A 17,905-nucleotide genomic window follows, 5' to 3' on the forward strand; every position below is an offset into this window, starting at 1 on the left:
AGAGAGGCAGGCAGAGAGAGAGGGAGCAGAGAGCCCAACTTGGAGCTCGATCCTAGGACCCTGGGATCATGACCTGAGCTAAGGCAGAGGCCCAACCCACTGAGCCACCCAGGCGCCCCTAGTGCCAAACAGTTTTTAAAAAAAAATGTTTAAATACATCAAAGAGTCTTTCAATTCCATTATTTTTCTGAAGACCTCTCACACATCCACCATCATGCCCCAGTCTACCCTGGTTGTTTTCTGGGCCTACTGGGATTTCCCTTTATAATTCTTTTGTATCATTTCCTTTCTTTCCTGGATTCCTTCTCTCCTTTGATTTTTTTCTCTGTTTTGCTAAGGTATTTCCTCTAGTAGTTTCCAATAAAACAGTGTATGAGGAGCGCCTGGCTGGCTCCCTCAGCAGAGCTTGCGACTCTTGATCCTGGGGTTGTAAGTTTGTCCCCCATGTTGGGTGTAGAGATGACTTAAAAATAAAAATCTTTTTAAAAAAGGGAGGGTGGTGTATGAGATACATACTTTGAGTTATTCTTTTTTTTTTCTGAAAACAGGTTTTATTCACCTCCCTACAGTAACCAATAACCACACTATGAGTTAGGTTTCTTTACTACGGTTTCCTTACTAGGTTTCTAACTATGTCACCTAAAATAAAAAACCGTTAGTAATCCAAGTTATCAGTTGTGGTCTTACTGGAAATTCTTAACCATATATTTGTCTCAACAAGTTTTGTTTCTGTTTTTTAAGTGAGGAATTGTCTTAGTCACTGCAGTTCTAAAACAAAGTAATGAAAAGCACAGCTAGTGCAAGCAAGTGTAAACCCAGTTGAAAAAAAATACTTTGGTTCTTCAGGAAAAAAATTAGCAAAGCAAAAAAAAAAAAAAAGTTTCTTTTAACAGTTCTGTTCACTTTCATAGCTGTAATCTAAAATATTCATTACAGGATAAAAATTACTCCAGAAGAACCAAACCACGTAGCAATAAATGAACATGCATGAAAGAATTTGTGAAATCAACAGATCTGGAAGAAAAACTAGAGTTAAAATGCTAAGTAGAACAAATTGGTCTTTAAAATGATCAGTTCCTTTCCTTTAAAAAAAATTACTGAGTCTACCGAGAAAATACAAAAACATAAGGCTGTAAGTAAATCATAGTTGTGTTTAGGCTCTTACAGTGCAGGTTATCCTCAAGGCCACATACATCCTGCTTCACTGCTACTTGCACTCTGCTGGGTTTTGGTCCTTCTTTGAGTCATAGTCTGGATTGTTTTCCTCATCTCCTTCTTCTTCCCCTTCCTCATCTGCTTCTTTACCTTCTTCATCATAATCATCATCTTCAGTAGCTTCTCCGGTAAAGTAAAACACTAATCTTGGGATTATACGCTCATGTAAAAAGTGACCAATTTCAAAGTCTGCAGCAAGGATAGCTTCAGCGTTATCATCCAGATCTCCGCTCTCAGGAACTTCAGGAGGGGCAAAAAAATTAAAGAAAAAGTCATTGGAAACTGTTTTGGATATAGTACGAACCGTCACAAATCCCTCGTGTTTCTGCTTCTCCTTCATGGTTTTCACAGTGACATTCATTCCTTTTTTCCAATCTATCTGACACCCTGTACAGCCCTTAATTTCTGGTCCATCAAAAGAAAAGGGATCAGAATCATCTGGTTCTGACCCCATCCTATATGTCTTTGTCAGCACTGCATTTGTGAAATATTCACTGGGTTCAAAGTGAAATTCTAAGACAAAACTCATGGGCTGGCCAGCATCTGAGAACTTCACTTTAATATCTTTCAACTGCTTCAAAATAGGTTCATCATGTTCCTGAACCATATCACTGAGCAAGTCAATGTTCTTAAACACAGTTAACCAGAATCCAGAAATTCCCTTGGGGTCTTCTTTTTCTTCATCCTTTTTCTCATCTTCAATCTTGGCTTTTTCTTTCAGCTCCTCCGAAATTTCATCCTCCTCATCTGGTTTCCATTCACATTCTTCTTTCGTAGGTTCCAAAATTGCATTAATTCTCTCAGATCACTTATCAAATAGAGGCTGAGAGAGAACAGCATACTTTCTTTCAAGATCATGAACTTCCTCATATAATTTGGCTTCTACCTGTGCACATTTAATTTGAAGATTTTTGAGAGCTTTCATTCGTCTTTTAGATACCCTAGGCAAACTTTCAATGTATCCTGTTGGTGTTTCTACCAGACCATCAAGTCTTTCTTTCTTTTTTTTTTTTTTTTTAAGATTTTATTTATCTATTTGACAGACAGAGATCACAAGTAGGCAGAGAGGCAGGCAGAGAGAGAAGGGAAGCAGGCTCCCTACTTAGCAGAGAGCCCAATGTGGGGCTCAATCCCAGGACCCTGGGATCATGACCAATCATGACCTGAGCCGAAGGCAGGGGCTTTAACCCACTGAGCCACCCAGGCGCCCCCCCACCATCAAGTCTTTCTTGAAGGGCTGCAAGAATCTGAGGATTTTGCATCATCTGAACAGTCAAGTGACATGCTTTGATTTTTGTTTCTTCACCAATTTCTTCTTCTACTTCTTCAACATCATCCAAATCTTGATCAAGTTCAGACTGTTCTTTGTTGTCAATGTCTGCTATGTTGTTAAGAACTCCAAATATCGGTGGCTAGCATGGGGAGCCAGGTGGTCCTATTTTCAGTTATTCTCTGTCTGAAAAATGTCTTTATTCTAGTTTAGCACCAAATTAATAGTTGGGGCAAGGGATAGAATTCTAGACTGGAAAACTTTTCCTTCAGAATTTTGAAGGCATCATTTCACTGTCTTCTAGTATCCTGGTTGCTATTTAAGCAGTTTGATGCCATTATGTGTAATCTAATGTTTTCTGAAAGATTTAGAATCTTCTTTTTATCCTCAGTGTTTTGAAATTTTATGATGCCATGTCTTGACATGGATCTTTTTCCATTTATTATCCTGGGCCCCTGATAGGCCCTTTCAGTTTAGACACCAGTGTCCTTTAGTTATGGAAGGTATTGTTTTACTATTTTTCAATTCTGTCCTCTCTGTTTTCTCTGTCCTCTTGTTTGGGACATCTGTTGGATATTGGCCTTTCTTGACTCATCTAATTTGCATATTTTATTTTCAGTGGACTTTATCTTTTGCTGACTTCCTCTTCCTTTTGGTGGGACACTACTATGTTTTTATCTTCCAACTCTTCTACTGAATTTTAAAAGTTTTAAAATTTTATATGTATATATATTTTAATCTGTTTTTATATTTTTACGTTTATTTTTTAAGTAAATTCTACATCCAATGTGGAGCTCAAACTCATGACCCCACAATCAAGAGTCGCATGTGCTATGGACTGAACCAGCCCTGCACCCTTGATTTTTTAATTATATTTTGAAGTTCTTTCTTCATCTCCAGTTGTTTCTTTGAAACATCCTATTATTATCTTATCACCACAATATCCTCTTTTTTTTTTTTAAGATTTATTTATCTATTTGACAGACAGAGATCACAAGTAGGCAGAGAGGCAGGTAGAGAGAGAGGGGGAAGCAGGCTCCCCGCTGAGCAGAGAGCCCAATGTGGGGCTCGATCCCAGGACCCTGGGATCATGGCCTGACTGAGTCACCCAGGCACCCCCACAATATCCTCTTTATCATTTCTACAAATAGTCCCTTTGTCTTCCTTGTCTCCCCACCACCACCTTTTTTGTTTCCTGTTTGATTTGAGGTCTGTCTTTCACATGGGAGGGGATTCTCTCTCTCTCTCTCTTTTTTTTTTTTTTTTAAGATTTTATTTATTTGACAGAGAGAGATCACAAATAGGCAGAGAAGCAGGCAGAGAGAGAGGGGGAAGCAGGCTCCCTGCTGAGCAGAGAGCCTGATGCGGGGCTCGATCCCAGGACCCTGGGATCATGACCTGAGCCGAAAGCAGGGGCTTTAACCCACTGAGCCACCCAGGCGCCCGGGTTTTCTCTTATTTATAATGACCCTTGGCTGTCTGTCTTTTATTTAAAACTGGCACTAACGTGTTGATTTGAGACGCTGTGAATGAGCAGAATCAGTCTCACTATAAGGAGATCAGGCAGTGGGCTGGCCTTTTTTCTTGGAGGTAACCCTAATTGTCATCATTTATAGGTTTTCTTTTTCTCTGAAATGATTTAGTTTTTCCAAAGAGGAATCCTCCAGCGTCTTGCCTAAGGATAACCAAGATGGAGTTTTGGCGGGGTAGGGGGCTCATGTGACCAATTGCTAGAGTTGAGAGAGCAGGAATGGGGGATGTGGCTGATTACAATAGAGTTTATGTAATCTCATTACTCTTCACCTTAGCCCATTACTGTGCTTAGTATCTTCTAGATCTGTGCCTCTTTAGTGGGTGTTCTCCAGAGCTGTAGTGTCGGGGGGTGAAGTAGTAGATGGAAAGTTGAGGTATGTAGGGATTGTCCCTTGGCTGCACATAGATGAGATATGACCTGGGGTTCTGATTGGTCTGTATATAAACTTTGAGATTGATTTTCATCGCTGTACCCCCACTTTCCATAGTACCTGATACCTTCAAGATGCTGAATTTCTTACAAACTCTAGGGGGTGAGTTGGCCTGTTTTTTAATGCTACTCCTCTCTGCAGGCCATTAAACTATAATTTCTTCCATTTTGCTCAGTCATTTATCCCTCTTCTACCTGCTTTATGTTTCCACTATTGCATTAAACCTTATTTTGCTATAATCTCCTCTGCTTTGTTGTTTAAGACAAGTTTTATTCCTTTATTATCATGTTAGTGAGGTTTTTGGAGGGAGAGAGGGTATGCCTGTGATCAGTCTGCTGGCTTTAACAGGAAATCTGTTGGCATTTGGGGTATGGATTTCCAGATTTTTTCCCCTCATTTTTCTTTAAGACTTTTAAATACTGTTATTAATCAGCCGTTGCCACAAGAATGTTATTTAACAAACTACTCTAAGACGCAGTGGCTTAAAACAATAATAAGTCTTTACTTGATTCATATATCTGTAAGTCCGCTAGGCATCAGCTGATCTCGGTTAGACTTGTCTAGGCAGTTTCTTGGTTTCACTGGAGCTCATTCATCCATCAGTGGCTGGCTATAGTTGGCTCATCTAGGCTGGGCTCTTCTCCACATGCCTGTCATCCTCCTGGACCAGGGGACTAAACTAGGCATGGTCTTCTCATAGTGATAACTGAGGCACAACGATGAATAAGACTTACCAGGATGCGCTTCTTAAGTTTCTGGTTGCATCACACATCCACCCATGGATCAAAACAACACATGGCAGAGCTTGTGGTGGAGACTTCCATCCTGTCCACCATGGGAAACGCAAAGTCATGTGACAAAGAGCCGGGAGGGTGGAGAATTGGGGTCAACAATATAATCCACACATATATCAGTAAACATCTAGCCATGTTTAATACCTGCATACTATTCATTATATGGATGAAATGTTTAGAAATTCTTTAACCAAATTCTACTGTTAAATACTTAGCTAGTTTTTCAGTTTTCAGCTATTTAAATAATACAACAATTTTCTGTTATGTAGTAATTTCCACACCCATGTGGAAATTATTTTCTTACAGAAATACAGATTATTTCTTATAGAAATATAGTTGTTTTCTTACAGTGAAATCCTAGCAATAGAATTATTGTATCACTGGGTATGTACCTTCTTCAGGATTTCTGAAATTTGTTGCTAAATTGGCTCAAGACTTTTACCAATTTATGCTCCCGTAACAAGTGTATATGAGAGTCTTTATTTTGCTACCCTGTTGCTGAATAATTTGCACACTCTGGAAATAGAAAATCAAAAGTTATACATAGGACCTTTTACTTAGAGTTTACATTTTTTACATTTTTACATTTTCCTTTCTAAGGCGGCATGGGAATGACTTCATTCCCAACAAGGTCTTCCTAACACATTGTTTAAAAAAAATCCGCTGCGAACTGGATGCTGTCGCAGCGCCTGCGGTAGCGCCACTGGTTGCTACGGTAGGCCGACGACTGGAAGCGGTGGCAGCGCTGCGGGGCCAGGCCCTTCCTCTTGGTGGTTATGGGTGGTCTTCCTGTAGGCTGTTTAATTTAACTTATTACCCGTGACTAGATACTGCATAACCTGAATTTTCTTGTTCTGGAAATTGTGGTCATCTTGTTAGAAACAACTTCGAGATAATGAGGACTCTTTGCTGTCTGTGAATACTGCCTCTCTCGGTCCCTATTTCCAGAGTGTCAGGCTCTGGTAGACCCATTCATTCATCAAGGTGGCTGGCCTTCATTAAAATAAGGACTCTATGCTGCAGCCTGGCAGAAGGGATTGAGCACCAGCCTTTGGAAATGCCACTTTGAAAATAGCCAAGGGCAGGGGCACGTGGGTGTCTCAGTTGGTTAAGAGTCCAACATTTGACTTCGGCTCAGGTCATGGTATCTAGGTCCTGGGATCGAGCCCCATGTTGGGCTCCATGCTCAGCAAGGAGTGAGCTTGAAGATTCTTTCCCTCTGCCCGTCCCCCCACGTGCACACATGCGTGCATAGGTGTGCACACTCTCTCAAATAAATAAATAAATCTTTAAAAAAAAAAATGGCCAAGTGCAAGGAAGCCTGGAACATGCAACTCTTAATCTCTGGGTCATGTTTGAGCCCCATGTTGGGTGTAGAAATTTCTAAAATAAATAAATAAATAAATAAATAAATAAGTGTTTTAAATAAATAAACTTTATAAATAAATAAGCCAAGTGCAAAGACAGAAGACATGGGCTCTGAAGGTGCATGCAATAGGAGTCTCACACAAGAATGTGAAATATGCCATTTACAAAAATGTCTTTTTTATGTTTCTTTAGATCAATGGAAAGGTTTTGTTTTGGGGGGAAACATGTAAAAAAAAAAAAAACTCTGTATCCCTTTTGTGGCCACATTGTTTTTGGTTCCACAGAATAAAACCTTTTTATTATATTGATCCAGATCTCTGTTAGATGAATGCATAGACATTTTTGTAATGTTATACACACAATTTTATTTTACTTTTCTACAAGAATATTTAAGGGCACTTGGGTGGCTTAGTTGGTTAAGCATCTGCCTTTGGCTCAGGTCATGATCCCAAGGCCCTGGGATCGAGCCCTGAGCAGGGAGCCCAATGTGGGGCTCGATCCCAAGACCCTAGCTAGGATCATAACCCGATCTGAAGGCAGACGCTTAACCAACTGAGCCACCCAGGCACTCCCATTTTGTTTTACTTTTATCACTTATTTCATGTGAATTGTGTGACATTGGTCACATGTCAGTTTCTTTAAATCTAAATTTAAGTTCTTTTTTTTTTTTTTTTTTTTTTTTACTTTTAGGAGCAGTTCATATAAGTAGTTGAAGTACTTGGTAGAATAAAAGAAATTCAAACGTGTAAAATGAGAAGTAAAAGTCTTTTATCACCCAGCCCCAGCTCCACTTCCATTCCTTGGTATATTTGTTGTGGCGTCCCAGACCTTCCCTTTTGTTGGACATTTAAGTTATTTTCCATTGTTGGCAGCTATAAACAGAGACCATCACAAATAATAATCTGTTAAAATATGTCAAAATATTTGAAGAATTCTATTTTAGTTGGGTCTCTGAACCACTCTCTTTGAGTGTGTTAATAATCTCTACCAACAGAATATACAATAAAGTTGGTTCACTTAAATCTGCGAGTCATTTTTCTACATCTAATATTTGTACCATGTAATTAAATTTTAATAACATTTATAAAGGAATAATTCACTATTTAAGGAAGAAAAACAGTTGGGGGGGGGCCTGGGTGGCTCAATGGGTTAAAGCCTCTGCCTTCGGCTCATGTCATGATCCCAGGGTCCTGGGATTGAGCCCCGCATCAGGCTCTCTGCTCAGCAGGGAGCCTGCTTCTACCTCTCTCTCTGCCTGCCTCTCTGCCTACTTGTGATCTCTGTCTGTCAAATAAATAAATAAAATCTTTAAAAAAAAAAAAACAGTTGGGGGACCCCTGGGTGGCTCAATCAGTTAAGTGTCTGTCTTCAGCTCAGGTCATGAGCTCAGGGTCCTGGGATCCAGCCCTGCGTCAGGCTCCCTGCTCAGTGGGAATCTGCTTCTCCCTCTCCCCACTACCCCCACACTACTCTGTTCTCTCTCTTTCTCAAATAAATAAAATCTTAAAAAAAAATTTTTTTAAAATAAAATCTTTAAAAAAAATCTTTTTTTTTGACAGACAGAGATCACAAGTAGGCAGAGAGAGAGGAGGAAGCAGGCTCCCTGCTGAGCAGAGACACCCCCACCCCCGTTGCAGGGCTCGATGCGGGGCTCAATCCCAGGATCCTGGGATCATGACCTGAGTTGAAGGCAGAGGCTTTAATCCACTGAGCCACCCAGGCGCCCCTTTAAAACATTTTTTAAAAAGAAACAATTGGGAGAATTCACACAGAAGGGATATAAATGACTAAAAAATATGGGAACATATTCATCTCCATAGATAATCAATAAAAGCAAATTAGAATAACACAGGAGCGGCTTATCTTATTTTTTTCCCCTTCAATTTGGCAAAGATTTTAGAAGATAATTCTCAGTGCTGACAAAGGTGCTGTCAAATAGGCATTCTCCTACATGGGGAGTTGACTTAGAAATTAGTACAGGCCTCTTGGGAAACAGTTTGGCAGTAGTCTTAAGATGTTTGTACTTTTGATTTATTGATTCTACTTTTGAGAACTTACCCAAAAGCAGTGCAGAAATATAGACAAAGCTTTATGATACAAAGCCATTAACTGCAGGATTATTTATGACTAGAAAAAAATGGAAAATACTTCAAAACAGAGAGAGGCCCCTCTGCCCTTCCCCCCCACTTGCATATGCCTGCATGTGAGTGAGAGTACTCTCTCTCTTACTCTTTCTCTCTCTCTCTCCCTGAAAAAAACAAATCTCAAAATAGAGGAATGGCTACATAAAGCACGGTTTGCCCGTATGATTAAAAATAATTGTAGGGGTGCCCACGTGGCTCAGTTGGTTAAGCAGCTGGCTCTTGATTTGGACTCAGGTCACAATCTCAGGGTCCTGGGATTGTGCCCTGGGTCAGGCTCCACCCTCAGCAGGGAATCTGCTTGAGGATTCTCTCTCTCCTTCTCCCTCTGCCCCTCCCCCGCTCATACTCTCTCTCAAATAAATAAATCTTAAAAAAAAAACTAATTGCAAACTATGTGAGGATACTTACTTTTTAAGGCAGAATACAAGATTGTATATTTAAATAAAATATAATCTCAACTATGTTAAAACAACAAAAATAGATAGAAAATAGATTCCTAAAGCATAATACTTGTTTCTGTAGAGTAAGCTCATGTTTCTGTTTCCTTTTCATATCTTTTTTTCCCAAAATTTGTTCAATGAGCACATAATTAAAAACAAATTTACTTGATTGATAAGAAGTTAGGGATAGTAGAAGTAAACTTGGCAACTCTCTCCCCAGATTTTCATGGAGCTAGTGTCCGACAGAACAGAGTGTCCTCATTGGCTCTGTCCTTGCTCTCCCATGGCCTCCTTTGTGGCAGTCCAGGGTTGCCTGGGACACATCAAGAGCTACAGGCCAGGACAAGGCCAACGCCATTGTATTGTGATGTCCTTTTTGTGGAGTTGGCCAGCAAACAGGTCTAAGGTCAGGGTTGATGTTATTTTAGTGGAGCAGTTTGGGTTTCACTTCAAAGGTTGGGGCTTTTGGTCAAGGGGTAGTCTGCCTTTCAGTGGCTAATTAAAATATTCCATCCCTGTGAAATAATCTTCATTAGGCTTTAAAAAAGAAAACAAACAGATGTTAATGGGTAGTCTTTCTTGTTCACTGTTGGTGTTTGTCAATAATGAGATGTCCCGAACTAGGAATTCTTGAGGTTTGCCACCTAAGGACCCTTCCAACTCTCCTTGTTCCACCAAGAGGGTGTGTGTGTGTGTGTGTGTGTGTGTGTGTGTGTGTGTGTGTGTCTGTCTGTCTGTCTGACAGGACTTGCTTTTCAAAGATTAAGAGCTCAGGCTACTCTGATGTGGCACAGATCTGGTAGCTAATCCCAGCTCCTCCATTTCCGGGCTGTATCACCTTGACCAAGTCACTTAACTGTTCTGGTCCTTAGTTTCCTTAGGTATAACATGGGGATTGAAACAGTCCCTACTGTGCAGAGCACAGATGAAGAACAAGTAAGATGGTGCGTGTAAAACACAGCATAGTGTGGGGGATGTACTAAGAGCTCAGTGAACAGTGATGCTGGTTATTACTCTTAAAAATGCCCTCTTTTTTTAAAAGATCCCCTAGGATTGATAGGGGCTCCCTGAGCCTTTTGGGGAGGACTTGGAGATAAAAATGAGAGGGTCTCTTTCTGGAGCTCAGCCCTGGCAGAGCAATGGCAGAACAACCCATCCTTTGGCCTGAGCCCACCACTTCCATGTAGGACTCCTCTCGGGAAAGCCCCACCCATGAGGAAAGTCACAGAGGACCCTATGATAAAGCAGCCTGAGGTTTGGTCAGATTACCCCAGCTTCAAAACCTGCTAGTTGCTAGTTACCAGCTCTGTAGCCCTGGGCAAATCACAAAGCCTCTGGAGTTTCTGTATGAGATAATGTCTGCCTCATATATTTAGTGGAAGAATAAATAAGAAATATAAACTGCTTAGCACGCTTCCTTAGCAGAACCCATTCAAGAAACAGTTGCTCTGCATATTGCCATTTTTATGGATCGAGATCAAGAAGGTAGCATAGTGATGTAGTTAAAGAGTGTGGGATTTAGAACGAGACTGTTTGGATTCAAATCCTCTTATTAGTATTCATGAGTTTTGTGACCCTGGGCAAACCAACCTTTCTGTCCTTCAGTTTTCTTTTCTGTAAAATGGGAGTAGTAATAGTACCCACTTCATGGAGTTATTGGAAGGACTTAATACATGTAAAGTGCTTACAGCTATGTCAGAACAGAGTATGTGCTCAATAAATGATCATCATCACTGATATGGAAGGACTTACTCCCAGAGTGCCTGCCCTGTTAACAGAGCACTTGGCCAGGAATGTAGTCCTTGGGCCCGCCCCCAGCATCAGTTCCTCTTTCCCAGGGATCTTACTTGTTGCTCAGGTTCTAGTGCGACTTCCTCTTCTGAGTATCCTGTGGGATCTCAGCCCTTCCCATCACGTTCCAGTCTGTCCCACTGCCTGTCCTAGTACAGGTCACTGTCTGGGATCCCTCTCTGCTTATTCCATTTGTAGACCTGATCATGAACGAGGCTCCAGAGCCTCACCTCAGCTGCATTCCTCCTCTGTCCTGTAGCTCCACCACCTCCCCGGGCCCATATGGCTTCAAGGTGGAGTCCCTGGAGGCATTGTTACTCCAGGTCTTGCCACGGCTTGTTTTGGCCCCCACCCTGATACAAACAGAGGTTTGGAAAACATACTCAAAGCTAGATGAGTAGATAATGAAATTCCTAGTATAGCCAGGGCACATACATGTGTGACTGATTTCCTTTAATAGTCCCATCATAAGGCCGAAGACTAGGGCTTGGCCAGAAAACCTAGTATCCAAGTATCTGGGTCATCCTAGCAAATAAATAGTAGGTTATCTTGTTTTGGTAAAAGTCCCTGTCCTCTTGGCGTAGCTCCTCCTGGTTAGATGAGTGGGATACCCTAGCTCTGGTCGAGATGAAGCTGCAGTTTTAGGCATTATTTGACACGTCATGTCTAGGTCCTGCCGGTCAATGCTTTGGGATGATTGTGCAATCTCCCGCCTGACCCCTACCTGTCTGCATGCTAAGACATCGTAGATTACAGCTTTTCATTTGAAGTGTATCTAAGATATATACAGAAAGTACACAAATTGCTAGTGTTCAGTTCCATGAATTTTCACAAAACGATGAGTAATCAGCATTCAGATTAAGGAACAGAATGTTACCAACATCCACAAGAGTCTCTTTTGTGCCTTTTCCCAGTCATTCCTCCCTACTCTTGCCCTGTTTTTGCCCATCAAGCTAATTATAGCCCCCCTCCTCCCTCTGCACTCACTGTTCCCTAGGACTGCTGGGCCTCGCCTATCATTGTTCAAAACTTAGGTGTCAGCTTCCCCTGATGGGCTAGCTTCGTCCTTACCTCCCTCCATATTTTGCCCTTGGTTACTGGGTGTTCCCTGAGGCTGAAGCTATCTCAGTTACCAGTCTTCCTGGCACCCAGCACAGGCTTGGCATAGAGCAGGCACTCCAGACAGGTTTGCACATTGCACAGTTTATCTAAAATATTTGAAGTCACCTTTTACTTTTCTCCCTCTTTTATTTTTTTTTCTTTAAGTAGGCTTCACGCCCAGCATGGGGCTTGAACTCACGACCCTGAGATTAAGGGTCGCTTGCTCTACCAACTGAGCCAGGCAGGTGCCCTGCCTTTTACTTTTCTCTGTCTTTCTTGACCTTGCTGCAAGCACGTATCATCATCCCTTTGCCTTCCTAATCCATTCATCCTGACCCTTCTAGCTTTTTTCAAAACAATATGAGCCCTGTCTGAGTCTCTTGTGCGTCTCCATACGCCCCCTCACTTTGTGCACACACACCATCCACACTGGTCCCAGCATCCCACAACCAGGCTCCTGCCTGTCGGAGAACCGCATTTCTGCTGCTGGACCGCAGGCCTCTGCCCTCCAGTAGGTTACCCCACAGAGAGCCTTCTCTGGTCCCAGCCCCCTGCCACAAGTCCTCAGCTTCTAGTCAGCAGGCTCAGTTGTGTTCAAGAGTCAGATTTCTTTTGTGCTTTGCCCATGTTTCATTACCTGGTTTTTTTTTTGTTTTTGTTTTTTTTAAGATTTTACTTATTTATTTGACAGAGATCACAAGTAGGCAGACAGGTAGGCAGAGAGAGAGGGGAGGAAACAGGCTCTCTGCTGAGCAGAGAGCCCGATGCGGGGCTCGATCCCGGGACCCTGGGATCATGACCTGAGCCGAAGGCTGAGGCTTTAACCCATTGAGCCACCCAAGTGCCCCCATTACCTGTGTTTTAACACTTGCTAAGTTTTCCTTCCTCAAGAATTTGGTTTCAACTAGACTGATGGTGGTGCTCATTTAGCAATATACACAAGTATCAAATCATTATGCTGTGCACCTGAAACTAATACGATATTATATGTCAGTTATATCTCAGTAAAAAAGAAACACCGGTTTTCTTTAACGTGCCAGGATTTGTCAAAGGGATTTATTCATATGTATCAGTGAATGATACTCATTCATTCATCAGGTTTGCCAGGCACTGTGCTAGGTGCTGGAGGTTTAGAGTGAAGAGAGATTTATTGCCCTGGAGAAAGTTACAAACAGATGGGGAGAGAGAGCACCATTAGCAAATTATTATGAGACAATCTCAGCATTGAATGAGGGTATTGAATAAAGTAAGAGAATGGGCACTGGAATCATGAGTGATTCCATTACTTAAGACGATACATTATTTAACCTTCTGTTTCTGTACCTTGGTTTCTTTACCTGTAAAATGGGTAGAATAAAAATGGGTAGAAAAATAGAGCTTTCACAAGGTGCTTGTGACATTTACTGAGGGCTTTTTTTTTTTTTTTTTTTTTTAGTCCAGCATTGTTCTGGATGTAGAGGATAGGCACCTGGCCTATCCTATAAGTGACCACCATTAGCTATAGTCACTATTGTTATCCTCTCTGCCTAGGCTTCATAGGGGAAGTGACAATTCAATTGGCCACTGGAGGATGGGTCTCCATCAGAGGGGCAAGGAAGGACAACTTGGGCAGAAGGAATAGGCTGAGAACAGAATGAAACAGACACAGGAATGAAAGGGCATGGTGTTTTCAGAAGCTAGGGAAAGGGCCAGAGTAGCTGGAGGATGGGATGAGTGTAGGAGAGCAGTGAGAGGCGAAGCTGGAGAATTAACACCCAGAGACCGAAGCCTTGTTTGCGGCCAGAATTTGGACTTAATCCACTAGATGAAATGGAAGCATCAGAAGCATTTAAAGAGGGGTTTGTCACAATGTAATCTATGTTTTAGAAGGATCCTTCTGGTACTTCTCTGGAGGACTAGATGAGAGGAGATGGGGAGAGCACTGAGGAAAGAAGCAACAGGAGATGAGAGCAGGGACTGCCTCGGTGGGTGTTCCAGAGGTCCATCAGCAGGCTGTGATGACTGCTGGAGGGAGTGTGGGGGCCAGGGCAACGTTGATGCCACTTACAGTAGAGAATGGCAGAAGGAACAGGTTTTTCCTTCCAGATGATTTCATCTAAAGAAGGAAGACTGTTTCTTCCCGACCTTGGGAGGAGTTGTTCTGAAACTCACAAGTCCGTTCTATGATGCTATGAGCCGTTTCTTCTCTCTTGGGCCTTATAGATAGTCAGCTGCTCCAGACAATAATTACTGATCTGAGGCAATTAAGGTGGCTGTGTTTTTTTGGCTCCCTGGTGTCTCCCGGGAGAGAGAGGGGTGAAAGTCACGTGTTTGTTTTCCGTACATTTGTAAGAATGGATGGAGTTGGACCGTTAGCCTCCCTCCTCTGCTAAAGGGCCTCTTCTCTCTCCCATCCCAGTCTCTGCAGAAAGTCATGCTAAATTGAAAAGTTCCCTCCCTTAGCTGGGTTTCCTACAAAATATCATTCAGATTTTTGGCCAAATCAGGGAACCCTGAACCCACCATAGCTGTTAAACTCCAGAACAGTACCTTCCCCACCACTTCCATCTCCCTGGCTCAGAATTGACCTGGTCCTGGTTCTAGGCATCTGCAGCTCCACAGGGATGTGGGGGCCTCCGCTGGTGGGCCTGCTTGGCTGGGTGTGATCGTGCCCCCCGTTCACGTGTGTTTACGGGGACTCTGCATACAGGGAATCATGCCTGGCACTGATAAACATGGCGAAACAGCCCACCCCATAGAATTCTGTCCCTGGTCTTTTACTTCCAGCTTTTGCTCCTTTTCCTGCCAGCCTTCCCTTTTCCTTCAACCAGGAATTGTTCTCAGTGGGTGGCTGCTGAGTTCCCGTGGTTTGAGGGGTAGAATCCTCAAAGTTCTTTTCTCTCCACTCAGTCTCCTATAAAGTAGTCACATTTGTAACCCTCCTCTTCCAAGGTGACTCTCAGGTGTTTCAAGGGCAAAGACTACTTTGGTCAGCAAAAATCCCAGGGGATCATTTCCTTCTATTTGTTTCTGTAGCTGAGTTGGGAGAGGGTCAAACCCTTCAGGCTGAGTGGAGTGACTAGTCCCTCCTTTAATGAAATACCATTGAGAGGCTATCTGTTATTCCCAGTGAACAGTTAACCCCACACTAATGGGAGTGACCATGAGTCCTGTCATTTTATGAAACATAATCATTGCAAGAGACCAGCCTTGGACCATCAATCACACCCTCTTGATTTCTGGGCCACTTTGAAACCTCTGTTGCAAATTTGGGTTCTCTAGCCTTGGTTTTAGGGTCCTGTGTGGTCTAAAACCATCTGAAAGAGAATAGTTATTTAGTTTTTTAGAAAAGAAATCCATTTTGGCCTGCTTGGGTGGCTTAGTCGGTTGAGCACCTGACTCTTGGTTTCTGCTTAGGTTGTGGTCTCGGTATCATGAGATCAAGCCTGGTGTCGCCCAGGCTCCAAGCTCAGTGGGGAGTCCGCTTAAGAGTCTCTCTCTCCCTCTACCCCTTTCCCTGTTTTCCCACCCCGACTTGTGCAGGCATGCACGTGCGCTCTCTCAGTCTCTCTCTAAAGTAAATAAGCCTTTTGAAAAAGATTTTATTTATTTATTTGACAGAGAGAGCACAAGCTGGGGGAGCTTCCCCAGGAGAGGGAGAACCAGGCTCCCACTGAGCAGGGAGACCCATGTGGGGCTTAATCCTAGGACCCTGGGATTATGACCTAAGTCAGACGCTTAACCAACTGAGCCACCCAGGCACCCCAATATATGAGCCTTTAGAAAAAAGGAAATCCGTTTTTTCTTATGATGGAAACAAAACGTGCATTATAGAAAGTTTAGAAAACATAGAGAAGCAAAAATTTTTTTAAAAAATCTGTAACTCAACCACCTAGAGAAAATCACTGTGAACTTTGGGCCTAGTCTCTTAGTCTTTTTTAAAAAGTATTTACTATGGACATTGGGGAGAGTATGTGATGTGGTGAGTGCTGTGAAGTGTGTAAACCTGGCGATTCACAGACCTGTACCCCTGGGGATAAAAATATATTATATGTTTATAGAAAATAAAATTAAAAAAAATAATAATAAACACATGCTCTGAAGCTATTACATAAGGAAAGGGTATTATAAAATAGGGATGGGTTTCTTAGCTCTGAATCTCTTAAACAGTAATTATGGTCTTCATTGGTAAGTTAGACAGGACATAGCTGTTAATAGACTTGATCCCTTTATTCATCTTTAGGCCAAAGTTTTTTTGTTTTTTCTTTTAAAGATTTTATTTACTTATTTGACAGACAGAGATCACAAGTAGGCAGAGAGGCAGGTGGGGTGGGGTGGGAGGAGTAGGCTCCCCGCCGAGCAGAGACCCCCAATGCGGGGCTCGATCCCAGGACCCTGGGATCATGACCTGAGCCGAAGGCAGAGGCTTTAACCCACTGAGCCACCCAGGTGCTCCTAGGCCAAAGTTTTGTGAAATCTTTCTTGGCCTGAAAATTTAAAGGAAACATAATTGAGGTGTCTTAGGTTGCTAAAGGTGAATAGTTTTGACTTCCTCAGATTCCTTTCATGGGAAATCAAACAGAGAAGCTCTCAATGTGTGAGTTTGCATAGTGTCTTGTACACAAGGAGACACATGACAAGAACTTATTTGACCAGTTACGGAAAGTTTCTCGTTTGGGGGACTTGCCAAGTCTAATCCTGATTGCTAAGGCTGAATTATTGCCTATATCTATTTCTTTTTACAGGTAGTGCCTTCCTCAGTGCTATTTTTCTTGCATTAGCAACATACCAGTCTCTATACCCACTCACCTTGTTCGTTCCAGGACTCCTCTATCTCCTCCAGGTAAGCATTTGCTGGTCAGAAGTCAGCACTCAGCTGACATTTAATACCTCCCCTGGTCACTGCCTGCGGGAAGGAAGGGCATGGCTCAGTTAAAGCAGTGGGACTGCGTCCCTATCTCACATTTACTTGCTTCTACTTGAAAACATGAACAAAGATACTTGACTAACTTGAAACAAAACAGGCCTCGTGACCATTAAGTTCCAATTATGCATATCATTGCCAAGGTCTGAGCGTATTTCATTTTACATGTTTGTAGTTGGGATCTACCAACCATCTTGCATTCTCCTTCTCTCCTCTAATATTTATAGACCCCTCTCTGAGCTCATTTTTTTTTAATTAACATAAAAGGTATTATTTGCCCCAGGGGGACATGTCCACGAATCATCAGTCTTACACAATTCATGGTGCTCACCATAGCCCATGCCCTCCCCAATGTCCATCACCCAGCCACTCCATCCCTCACCCCCCACCCCCCAGCAACCCTCATGAGATCTTTTTGTTTGTTTATTTGTTTGTTTTAAACTTCTGTATAACAACACTCACCTTGTAAGGTTTTTCTAGGGATTAAATGTAGTGGGTGTCCCTCATGCAGTGCTAATAAGACCATGGTGGGTGATCAGTACATAGTAATTAAAGAATACAGGTTGCTGACGTTTACTGAGAACCCACTGTGTCTGGTACTGTACTGAGCACTCTGCAGGCATCATTTCATTTCAGCCTCATAAGAACTTTACGGGGCAGGTCATATTATTAGGTCTGCGTTCATCTAATATTAGCCATATTAGACGCATGAATTGCAACTGAAGTGTTGGGCAATGTAGTCACTTGCCTAAGGTGACATGGCTGGCAAGTGACAGTGCTGAGATATGAACTCGGACAGCCCGATGCAAGAGCCTGCCATCGGTCTCTCTTATCCAAACCACTGAGAACACACGCGTCTCCTCAAGAGCAAGTGACCACTTGCAGGTCCTGTGTGGTCCAAGTTCATTCTTTTTT

The 17,905-nt window shown here is 42.4% G+C and overlaps 2 protein-coding genes across 2 annotated transcripts in view; one reads left to right on the top strand and one right to left on the bottom strand.

Moving 5' to 3' along the window:
- Nucleotides 1–17,905, top strand: part of LOC111141699 (phosphatidylinositol glycan anchor biosynthesis class U) — an 89,633-nt gene that overhangs the window by 32,565 nt on the left and 39,163 nt on the right. Inside the window, exon 7 of the mRNA XM_022494466.1 lies at nucleotides 16,812–16,909. Within this exon, the coding sequence (XP_022350174.1) occupies nucleotides 16,812–16,909 (98 nt within the window). The remainder of the gene's footprint in view (nucleotides 1–16,811; nucleotides 16,910–17,905) is intronic.
- LOC111141700 (nucleosome assembly protein 1-like 1) lies at nucleotides 1,021–2,484 on the bottom strand. Its single transcript, XM_022494468.1, is given in 2 exon segments — nucleotides 1,021–2,199; nucleotides 2,432–2,484. Coding segments are annotated over 2 exon segments (1,041 nt in total). The 5' UTR covers nucleotides 2,481–2,484; the 3' UTR covers nucleotides 1,021–1,207.

The sequence above is a fragment of the Enhydra lutris genome, unplaced genomic scaffold (genome assembly GCF_002288905.1).
Source record: "Enhydra lutris kenyoni isolate GAN:26980312 unplaced genomic scaffold, ASM228890v2 scaffoldscaffold6, whole genome shotgun sequence".
Classification (NCBI taxonomy): Eukaryota; Metazoa; Chordata; class Mammalia; order Carnivora; family Mustelidae; genus Enhydra; species Enhydra lutris.